At 62.7% G+C, this 10,992-nt stretch overlaps 2 protein-coding genes across 2 annotated transcripts in view; one reads left to right on the forward strand and one right to left on the reverse strand.

Moving 5' to 3' along the window:
• The window catches only part of LOC102387494 (cyclic AMP-responsive element-binding protein 3), a 3,364-nt gene extending 771 nt beyond the window's left edge, over positions 1–2,593 (forward strand). Inside the window, exons 3-7 of the mRNA XM_025194988.1 lie at positions 267–373; positions 858–926; positions 1,131–1,215; positions 1,364–1,445; positions 1,592–2,593. Coding sequence (XP_025050773.1) covers positions 925–926; positions 1,131–1,215; positions 1,364–1,445; positions 1,592–1,977 — 555 coding nt within the window. The 5' untranslated portion in view covers positions 267–373; positions 858–924 and the 3' untranslated portion in view covers positions 1,978–2,593. The remainder of the gene's footprint in view (positions 1–266; positions 374–857; positions 927–1,130; positions 1,216–1,363; positions 1,446–1,591) is intronic.
• A 2,897-nt stretch (positions 2,594–5,490) lies between these two features.
• On the reverse strand, positions 5,491–8,155 carry LOC102386316 (avidin-like). Its single transcript, XM_006038470.3, has 4 exons — positions 8,004–8,155; positions 7,010–7,220; positions 6,251–6,383; positions 5,491–5,960 (listed from the first exon to the last, which is right to left on the reverse strand). Exons 1-4 carry the CDS (start codon positions 8,070–8,072, stop codon positions 5,927–5,929), a joined length of 447 nt encoding a protein of 148 aa, XP_006038532.1. The 5' UTR covers positions 8,073–8,155; the 3' UTR covers positions 5,491–5,926.
• Between the last annotated feature and the right edge of the window lie 2,837 nt (positions 8,156–10,992).

Genomic DNA, 10,992 nt, shown 5'->3' on the forward strand with positions numbered 1-10,992 from the left:
GGGCCTCGCTGCGCTCATGCAGGGAGCAGGCAGCGGAAGGATGGACTTGAAGATCAGCCTGGAAACTGCCCGGCCCGTTAAACTGCCAGGCCTGTGTGCAGCCGGCCTTGTCCCGGGGGCCAGGGCTAGCGGCTCTGCCCTGTCCGCCTCCCTGCCTGTGCAAGGTACCTGCTGGCCGCGGGCTAGTGGCTGCACGGCCCAGGGTCCAGCCTCGCTGTCTGCCTCGGTGCTGGGGGCACGGCCAGTGACGGCAGTGACTGTTGCAGGCTGAGGAGCGGCTGCTGAAGAGGGTGCGTCGCAAGATCCGGAACAAGCAGTCGGCCCAAGACAGCCGCCGCCGCAAAAAGATCTATGTGGATGGGCTGGAGAGCAGGTACCAAGCCCGGCGTGGGCGGAGGGAGCCACGCATCAGTGATGTGGGCATGTCCCCCTGCCACAGTGCCTGTAGTAGGGGCTGTATCCATGACCTGGGGCACGGGGAGCAGTTTCATAGGAGGTCCTGTTAGCCCCACACCCTCGCCCAGCTGCCAGGCTGCCCCTGCAGGGCAGCTGGAGCTCTTGCTCCTGTGGCTGAGGGCCCAGCCCCTGCTGTGGGGGAGCCAGGCCCTCTTCCCCTGGGAGCCTCCGCCTCTTCCGCTCACATCCCATGCCCTGCCTCGTCAGCTGGGGGCTCCTCCCAGGTGCCTAGCACAAGGGCCCTGCCCCCGTAAGACCTTGGGAGCCCAGTGCTAGGAGGACTGAGTCATGTGCAGGGAGCCGGGCCCTCCTGCCCTGCGCCGTCAGCCCCCAGGCGCTGAGCTGAGCCCCCAAGTCTGGTCTGGCTGATGCTCTGTCTTGTGTCCCCCGCCTGCCGGAAGGGTGGCAGCCTGCACGGTGCAGAACCACGAGCTGCAGAAGAAGGTGCAGCTGCTGCAGAAGCAGAACATGTGAGTCCCCAACGTGAGCACCTGGCAAGGGCAGCGGGGCCCTCTGTGGTCCTGAGCCCCTGCAGGGCAGCACCAGCGACTGGTGCGGAACAGTCCGAGCCTGTTTGCCAGGCACGCTGAAACTACGGGACCAGGGGGGATGGGAGGAGGCTGGCCTGGCCCATGGCTGCGGCTGTGCTCACCCCGTTTCCTGCTCTGCTGCAGGTCGTTGCTGGAGCAGCTGCGGAAGCTCCAGGCCCTGGTGCGACAGTCCTCAACCAAGACTACCACAGCCAGTACCTGTATCGCGGTGAGTGGCCCAACAGCCAGGCCAGGGCCTGTCCCCTGTGCCGCGGGAGCCTCTGCCAGCCCACACTCTCTCCTGCAGGGGCGCAGGGCTCCCGGCAGCGTTCGGTCCCCAGCCTTGGGCCAAAGCTGACGGCTCACTTTCCCTGCAGGTCATGTTCCTGTCCTTCTGCCTCATCCTCACGCCCAGCCTCTTCTTCGGAGCAGGGGGGCGGCAGCAGGAGCTGCGTGGAGGTGAGTGGTCGACTGCAGGGCGGGTGGAAGAGGTGGGACTTGGCCTGGCAGTCTGTGCTTCCTCGCAGAGCTGGGCAAGGCACTTGGCTCCTCCTTGGGCTCGTCTGCCCCGCCAGGCATGAGAGTCATGCGCTCCTCTCTTGCAGTGCTGTCCCGGCAGATCCGCGAGTTCCCGAGCATGGGGGACGCATGGGCAGTGGCACCCGATGGGCAGGAGGAGAGCATGCCCACGGGGCTGGCCCCGGAGCCAGAGCCAGGTCTGCAGGACAGCCTCAACCGCTCGCAAGAGGGCAGCCACGGTCTGTCCAAGGCCGAGTCTCGCTCTGCCATCAGTAGCAACTCGTCCTCTGATCCACCTGCGCCCAGCGCCTCCATGCAGGGCTCCCAGCAGGCCGGACATCCTCCACAGGAGCCCTCAGGGCGGAGCTCCCTGCCCTCCACAGTTCCGGTATCTTGGGAGGCCAAGAAGCAGGAGTGGGTGGAGCGCAGCACCAGCGTCATCATCCAGCAGCACCATGCGGACGAGATGTGAGTGCCCAGGCAGGCCCGCCCAGCGCAGCCTTCTTCACTGCAGCGCTGAGTGCCCCGCTGCACCTTCTCCAGCAGTGTCGGCCAGACTTGGACTGTGGGGGCCAGGGCCTCTTTGGGCAGTGGGGCAGAGCTGAGCGGGGAGGTCCGTGGCCCCCCGGGGTCAGGGAGACCCCCACAGTGTGCTGAGCTGCAGCTGCCTGGGGGGGGGAACGGGCACCAGCAGCAGGTTCCCCTGGCCCTTTGGAGTTAGAGCCTGGTGCCTGGGCTGGCACCAGGCTCTCTTCTCTTAACTGGGCCCCAGGACAGCCCTGTTTCCACCACACCCCACCCCTTTGGCCTGGGCACCGTGCCTGGGCTGGGAGGTCCCTGCATGGTGCTGTACCTGCTACTCCCAGGTGCTGCCTGGCTCCTGCTGGGCCAGGTGCCAGGGCCACTATGGGGACCCTGGGGCACAGGAGGGGCTGTGCCTCAGGATAGGCAGACCCAGAGCTCCAAAGCCATGGCCTTTCCTGCTTGTACATAGCTGTGTTGGTGACCCATGGGGGCTGGCCATGCCAAGCCTGCAGGGACCCCCCCCCCCTTGCAATGAAGCACCAATAAAGCGATCCCCTGCTGTATTGCCCTGGCTTATTTGGTCCCAGAGCTGTCGCCTGGGAGGAGCAGCAGCAGCCCCAGGGCCAGGCCCAAACAGGCTGCAGCTTCCCTGGGACCCTCCAATGAGCCAGGCTCGGCCTCTACTGCCCAGGATGCGAGGGAGGCCACATGCTGTGAGCTTGCACCCTTGTGCACTGCATTGTCCTCTTGCCAAGGAGCCTCAACGCAGCCCGGCTGCCCTCACCTGCCCCAGAGAAGCTACCCCCTCCCCTCTCCCTCACCTGGTCTCTCAGCAGGGGCAAGGAGGCCCAGGCTGAGAAGGCCTTGTGCAGCCATCCTGGGTTACTGGCTTGGGAGAAGGGACACGCTTGCTGCTGGGGAGGAGGAGCAGGTCCTGCAGGCACCGTGGGGGGGGCAGGTCCTGTGGCACTGGGGAGCAGGGCAGCACTGCCGCAGGTGCTCAGCTCTGGTTGCTGCCACAGCGGACCTGGGCCCTGCACTGTGGCCATCTGCCCTCTGGCCTTGGGCTGCTCCCCTGGGCTGAGCTGTCTGCTGCATCTCCCCCTGGGCCTGCCTCCCCACCCGCCCCACAGGGCAGAGCCCGCAGCACCCCTGTGTGCGTGTACCCACAGGCATGCGCACTCAGGCATGTGTATGCACATATATGCAACAGCTGGTCAGCCCTTGCACGTGCTGAGCCAGTGCCTGCAGCCTCCGCTGGGGCCAGGGCAGGCTCCTCCACCCCTGCCGAGAGGTGCATGGGTTTGGCCCAGCAGCACCAGGCCTGGGGAGTGCAGGGTCCCACTGCTTTCCTGGTGGGACGGGTGGGGGCGATGCCTGTGCTGTGTCCTGGTTTGTGGCAATTTTATGAGGAGTTTGGACGGTGCAGATCCTGCCTCAGGCCGGACTGGAGTAGCTGTGAGGTCTGGGTCCCCTCCAGCCCCCTGCTCTGGGATTCAACACTTTGGCACCCATGCTCTGACTTTGGGGCTGTGCATCCCCAGGCGCCAGGGCTCAGGAGCAGCCTGGGTGAGTGGCCTCGGGGCTTGCAGGGATTTGCGGCCATGCCCTGTCCCACACCAGGGGGACGAGTTAGATCTAGAATTCCCAAGACAGCTCTCAGAGGCAGCGTGCTCAAAGGATCGGGTTGTCATGGGTGAGTTTAACTTCCCAGATGTCTGCTGGGACAAACAGGCAGCCAGGTCTGCCCATTCACAGAAGTTTCTAACCTCCTTACAGGACCTTCACCTATCGCAGGAGGTACATGTTCCCACTAGGGGAGATGCCTTACTCGACTTTGTACTGGCCACAGGGGACGACTTTGTGGGGGATCTGCAGGTGCAAGGTAACCTAGGGGATAGTGACCACCTATCGATAGGGTTCACTATCAGGAGAAAGGTGGAGAAGATAAGTATCAGGGCAGAAGTGCTAGACTTCAGGAAGGCCAACTTCAACAAGCTCAGAAGATTAGTTAGGGAGGGACTGACTAGTAAAGGCCTTGGGGACATGGGAGCCCAGGAAGGGCGGGCGTTTCTTAAGGGACTAATCCTGCAGGCACAGAAAAGGACCATCTCAGTACACATAAAAGGGAGTAAAAGAGCAAAAAACCCCTCTTGGTGGAGCAGGGAGAGCCTGGAGGGGAAAAAAAAGAGGCCTATAGGCTGTGGAAGAAGGGACTGCCACCAAGGAGGAGTATACGTGTTTGGCTCGAGCTTGCGGGGAAACAGTGAGGAGAGCCAAAGCCAAAATGGAAGTTAGGCTGGCAGCAAAAGTCAAGGATAACAAAAAGCCATTCTTTAAGGACATAGGAAGCAAAAAGAAGGTGTGGGGTAATTTAGGGCCCCTTCAGGACGAACTAGGACAACTGGTAACAGATAGGATGGCCAAAGCGGAGCTTCTAAATGATTTCTTTGCATCCGTATTCTTGGACACAAATACAAATACGCATCCCATTGGGACCTTAGGCAAGACCAGTATAGACACCAGCCCGCCAACTGTTTGTGCTGACATAGTAAAGGAGCACCTGGAGGGTTTGAATATTTAAGTCAACAGGTCCTGATGATCTTCATCCTAGGGTACTTAAGGAATTAGCTGGTGTCATAGCAGAGCCGCTGGCACAACTGATCTGTCCAGGCCCTGGGACTCCAGGGGAGCGTGCTGCCTCTCTGGGGCCCAGAGGCACATGCCCCCGGGAAAGAGCTCGCAGGGGCTCACCTGGCTCCAGGGGCCACATGTGCAAGCAGGTGCTGCGGGGGGGCTGTGCTGTGAACCCCTGGGACAGTGCCTCCGGTTTGGGCTCCCCGGCAGGGCACCGTGACCTGTTCTGGAATGGGACAGGCGGCCAGATGGTAACAGAGCCTTGCTGCAGCACGGACTGTACCCGTGCTCGCGTGGGGGGGTGGCTGCACCTGCTCCCAGCACATGCCAGAGCTGCTGGGCTCGCACACGCAGGCCCCGGATGGATGGACGGACGAACAGTCCCATCCCAGCCGTCGGTCGCAGAACCCCACTGCGTTGGGAGGATGCTCGGGGCCAGGAGCCAAATCCTGCTCCCCAGCTCGTGTTGCTACTGCCTTGGCAGCTCCGGGAGGAGGGTGCTGCACCCCAGCTGGGAAAGCAGGCACCTCCCTGGGGCTCGAGGGGAGGAGAAGAGCTGGTGGAGGTCCTGGAGCAGCAGGTCCTCAGGGAGCAAGGCCCTGGGCCAGTGGCCACGGCAGGGACGCCTTGGCCTTGCTGCTTGTGGAAGATCCTGCTCCAGCCTTTCCACCTCTTCCCCGTAGAAACAGAGGGCTGGTGTGGCAAGGGAAGGGCCTGGGCTCAGTGCTCACCAGGGCAGGGATATGGTCGTGCCCAGCCCGGGCCCTCATTGAGGGCAAGGTGCAGCGGGGCCGCGGGGGGAACTCGCAGCACAGCCAGAGGCTTCGCCCGAATGCGTTTATTCAAGGCCCGGTGCCGATGTCGCCAAGAGACCCAGAAATGGCGATGTTTCTGCTGCCAGGTGAGGAAAGGAGCAAACCGGGTGACCCCCAACAGCCTTGGTTTATGGGGGGAATGAGGCACCCTTGGGGCAGGTGGGGCTGGGCCGGGCTGGAGTGTGAGCCCTGGGCCCAGAGCAGCAGTGACACGAGACATGTCTGTGGCTGGAGCCATCGCCACGCGGGGACACGGCCCGTGGGGGCAGGAGCAGTGCTGGGGGGAGGCGGAGAGGAGGGAGACGCTGCAGCCAGCGCAGCCCCGACAGCGTGGAGACAGGCTCAGGGAGGTTCAGGATCCGGGGACCAGAGCCCTGGTGCTGGGCCTGGCTCCGCGGGGCTGCAGCACTCCTGCACCGTCGCTGCTCAGGTCCCCTGCTTCCCTCACTTGACGCGGGTGAAGACGTTGGTGCCGACCCTGCGGGGAGGCACGGTGCCGTAGTGATGGGCCGTGCCGGGGCTGCGGTTGGTGCTTCTGGCGTGTGCACGGGGAGGCACGGCCGCCTGCGCTCCCCAAGCACCCGTCGCCATGGCGGGGAGGCGTGGGCACGCACGTGGCCATGCCCAGCGCCACCCGGCTGACCACCCCTGCTCCACTCCTGCTCCAGGAGGTCAGACCAGAGCCGGTTCCAGCCAGGGTCAGGGGCCCAGTCCCTGCCTTTCTGCCCCGGGCAGCGCTGGGGCCAGGGGCCTGGGCAGGGATCTCACCTGGTGGCTTTCCAGTCTTCTCTGGCGGCGGCAGCCTCCTCTCGCAGCAGCCATGCGGTCCTCAGCGTCTCCTCCCCATCACTGTCCACGAAGCACTGGCCCACAAAGGCGGTCGTCGCCCCTGCCGGGGACTCTGCCGGGGCGCACGGAGGCATCAGCACGGCTTTGTGTGTGGGGGGGTGACACCAGCCCCAGCCCCAGCCCCCGCAGCCCCAGCCTGCAGGTGCTCAGGGGCTCGTGCTTTCCCACGCAGCCCCCGAGTCGAGGCTCCGGTACGTCCAGGCAGGGCCGGGCCGGGGCCCGGTGGGGACAGCAGTGAGCCCAGTGCCAGGGACTTTCCTTGCAAAGGGTGATGGGGCAGTCCGGGGCCTCCCGCCGGGAAGGATTGTGGGACAAGACCCTGCTCCGCCGGCATGGCCCAGCTGCATGTGGCCGCCTGCGCGCACGGCATGTGGGAGCCTGGCCGCTGGACCGTGAAGGAAAGCACCTTCTGCAAAATGCCCTCCCATGTGCGGGCGTCATGGGCCAGGAGGAGGTGGGGGCTGCCAGTCACGCTGCCCTGCCCTGCCAGGAGCCATTGCTGCAGCGTGCCGAGGGGGCAGCTGCATCCATCCGCAGCCCTGCAGGGCAGGTGGCATCTTGGAGACTGACCGGCTCAGAGGGAGGAGCTTTTGCAGGTATGGAGCAGGCAAAGGGACCATCTCCAGCAGCAGCGCCCTGCCCTGCGTGCCCCAGCCCAGAGGCAGCTGGGCCCCGTACCTTGGAAATGCCAGTGCACGGTGAAGCCAAAGCTGGGCTGGGTCTTGTAGCTGGTGTCGTGCTGGGCTCCCCGCAGTGGCGACGCCAGGACATCGTTGTGGGGGACCATTGCCTTCTGAGGCAGGTACAAGCCGGAGAAGGCCCCATCTTTGAGCTCGAAGATGAGCATCCGGCAGCCCCGACTACTGGTCCAGGTCCCAGACAGGGCGCACTGGCACGGGAGGGACGGGGTGAGCAGGAGAGACCAGCCCTGGAGCTTGAGGCACAGAGCTCGCTCCCAGCCCTGCACTCCTGCCGTGGCCACCAGCACCCGATGCAAGTGAGTCCAACAGCCCTGGGAGACTCCCTGGATTAGGTGCTGAAATGGCCCTGGGAAGGGACCTGGCCTCTCTCTCAGGGCAGAGGGAGGGAAACCCCTGCCCCGTGACCCTATCAGTCCAATGCTGGGCTTGGCGATGGGTTTGACCCGAGCACGTGGCAAAGCTGGACCCTCCCACTGGCACCACAGGGGCTCCACGACCTGCAGGAGCCTGGTGCACAGAGCCAGAGCCCCTGGCACAGCCGCCGGTACTGGCCAGGGCCACAGAGACACCCCAGGAGGCAAGGGAAGCATCGCCCCCCTGCTTCGCTGGGAGGATTGTGCCAAAGCTTCGCTGCTGGACTGCACTCCCTGCCCCTCTGCGATCACCCAGGAGGCTCCAGGGTAGCAGCACTCAGCGGTGAGAGCCCCACTGCCTCGGGGGCTCTGAGCTGCCTGCCCCAACACAGGTTGCTGGGCTCAGGTCTCGTGCTCTCCCACTGGTGCTGGCACCTGCTCTCTGCATTGAGACACCAGGCCCGGCACGCGGCCTCCCCAATCATGCTTCATGCCACACGGCTCCACGTGTACACGTGCAGAGTGAGCATAGCCCCCAGGCACTGCCCACACCAGCCCAGGGCAGCACAGACCCCTCCATGCCACGCCACGCCACGCCACGCCAGCGTGCCCCCGCACCTTTTCCTGTGCCGCAGCAGCAAGAGTCACCAATGCCAGGGTGAGGAGCGAGAAGCCACTGTTCCCCATTGCTCTGAGCTGTATGCAGACACCAAGCGAGTTCCCCCAGGTACCTGTGCCCAGGGCTCTGCACCCAGCCCCTCTATATAGCGGCGGGGCTGGCTGTAACCTGAGGAGGGCTGGAGCCAGCAGTGTTGATGTTGCTGTTGGTATTTGTTCCCCGTGACCAGGAGCCAGCAGGGTGCTGGCAGAGCCTCATCGGTGGCCCATGTGTAAGTGGGGGGAGGCGTTGCCCCAGCCCTGTTCAGGCCCAGAGCTGCTCAGTGCCCTCACGAATACCGTGGCAGGTGGAACAGGGTGCACACGGAGCAGAGCTGGGTGAAGCAGCAGACGTCTGGGAGGACAGGACTAGGGTTCCCAAGGCCCTGAATAAATTGGAGAAAGAATCTCAGAAACCCTGGATGAAGTTCAGTAAAGACAAGTGCAAAGTCAAGTGACTAGACACGAAGTGGGGAACAGCTGGCTGTACTGCATAAAAAGGACCTGAGCACAACAGGGGAATCACATGTTGACTGAGCTGCAAGTGTAAGATTATTGCAAAAAAATCTAATTGCATATGGGGATGCATGTCATAGCCTCCTAGAGCTGTGGGGCTGGTAGGGACCTGGGGGGTCATGTCTAATCCAAGCCCAGCCTGAGGCAGGATCAGCCCAAACAAACCCTGTATCCAAGACTGGAGCAGCACGACACCATCACCCTGACACAGCCCCAGGCATCACCCCCGCCCCTGCCCCTGCCCCTGCCCCGGGGAAAGCAGGGGGCCACGGGGTCCTGCTGCTGCAAAGTGGGTTAATACACTCCTGAGACCCCAGGCAGGGCTGTGCTCCTGTTGCAGACGAAAGTGAAACCCCTCCAGAGTGGACCATTCTGAGCAGGGGGAAATCCCTTCCTGCCCCAGTGCAGCATCGGGCTGAGCCTGAGCGCAGGGGCAAGACCCTCCAGCCAGGACCCTGTGGGGTTGGTGCCAGCAGGAGCATTGGCACAGCCCAGCCCCAGTCCCATCCCCAGCCCAGGCTGCAGCCAACACCCAGCTGCTGAAAAAGTCCCAAAAATCCCCCCAAATCCCCAAACACCCTTTGCTCCTGATACATGTAGCAGTAGATGGGGGCAGGGAGGGGTGGAAGTCCCTCCTGGCTCCAGAAGCAACCAGCAAAAGGAAGATGGATCATTTTTGTCTGGGAGAGCAGTGGCGCCCTGGAGCGGGTTACCTGGGGGCTTGGGGCGACCCCTGTGGCAGGCCAGTCCGGGGAGCGCCTTCGTTGAGCCCCCCACCTCCCCACGCCCGTCCACCTGCCGGACTCCACGCGTCTCCCCAGGGGCGCCTAAGCCCTGGCAGACCCCCTGTCGAGCCCCACCGCAGAGTCCGGGGGTAACGTGCCGCCACCACCCCGAGAGGGGACCTTCTAGGTCCTGTGTCCTTGGGGAAACACAGGCCTAATAGTCCTACGGGTACTCAACCCAATACAAGCACGTGGGGCTCCTCCCCAAGTCGGGGGCCAAAAAGGACAGTCTCCCTTAGTCCGCAGAGCCAAGGGGCCTCCTAGGCATAACTAAACCCACCCCTCAATAAGTCTCCTACACCAGTCACAAAGGAGAACAGTATTGGTTACAGAGGGAAGGGGTAGAATAGGGTAAGAGGTAGAGCACTACTGAGGGATTACCATTGAGTAAAGCAGTCTGGCTGAGGTAGCCGTTTGATACGCAAATGCATCACGGGGAGCTGACGAACTCTCTAGAAACGCTCACGAGTATCACTCAGAAGACAGTAGAGATCTGGCTCGGAGATTTCCAGAGAGAGAGCGTTTCAGATGGATCAGACTCTCTCCCTGTGTCCTGATGCTTGTGCCATGCTGGAAAAATGGCTTCTCTCCTCCTTCTCCTTGCACCAGGCCCTTATATCGCCTTTCTGACCCCAGCAGCCCAGTCCAAGAGAAGCCAGCAGTGTTGGCAACTCGCCGACCAATTTAAAAAGCATCACTGGGGACCTGGGCAGAGGAGCAGGGGCTTTTCCCTCCCCCACTCAGGTGCCCAGAGGGAGCACCCCTCGGCACCAGGCTTTTGTCATGTAGGCAGAGGGAGCAGGTTTCCCCCTCCCTCAGGAATGCATCCAGCTCAGGTTACCGCAAGAGAGAGGGTAAGGATGTCTCTCTGCTGGGCCCATCCTAATCACATTGTCACAAAGCAGAGTTTTTGAGGGAGAAACAAAGGTGGCTTTCTGCCACAGCCCCATCCAGGGAGGTTTTCAGGCATAGGTCACACAAGCATTTAGCTGGGACAGGCCAGGGGCAGAAGGCAGGTAGAGGCGCTCCTGGCAGACCAAGGCAGAGGTGCGCCAGGAGTGATGACAGGCTCTGATGACGACAGGAGTTCAGACTCACAAATGCCTCTCTGATTTAGTCAGTCTATAAGGTGCATCTCAACCCTGTCTTCTGCCAGCACAGCTAACTACCCCTCCTTGAATAAGTTGGAGTGAGCGGATGTCCTAAGGATCCTAACATCATGGGGGCTGGATGCACCTCACTAATTACCAGGGATCCGGGATTTCTGTCTCCCACGAAGAACAGAGAAAACCACAGATTTCCCATTTTTATCAGAGAAAATGCGGATTTTCCCTTTTAGAAGAGAAACCCACGGATTCCCCCTTTTGCAAAGAGCTTTGCAGGCTGGCTGAGTTCCAGCCTACAAGAGCTGTTTGCAAAAGGGGCAGGAAACCCTCAACCCTGCCCAGCTGCAAACCCTGAGTCGCGAATGCTGCGCTCCCCACCCTGCTGCCCTCCCCCAGGCCCTCTGGAGCGCAGCGTGTGCAGCTGGCGTGGCAGGGCACAGTGCGGCCATGCATGAAAGCTGCCTGCCCTGCTGCAAGCTCCGTGCTGCCCTGGCCACATTTCTTCTGTGTGCCTGGGGGCAGCACACCCCCGCCCTGCCCCCA

This window comes from Alligator sinensis, unplaced genomic scaffold (assembly GCF_000455745.1).
Source record: "Alligator sinensis unplaced genomic scaffold, ASM45574v1 scaffold1970_1, whole genome shotgun sequence".
Lineage (NCBI taxonomy): Eukaryota > Metazoa > Chordata > Crocodylia > Alligatoridae > Alligator > Alligator sinensis.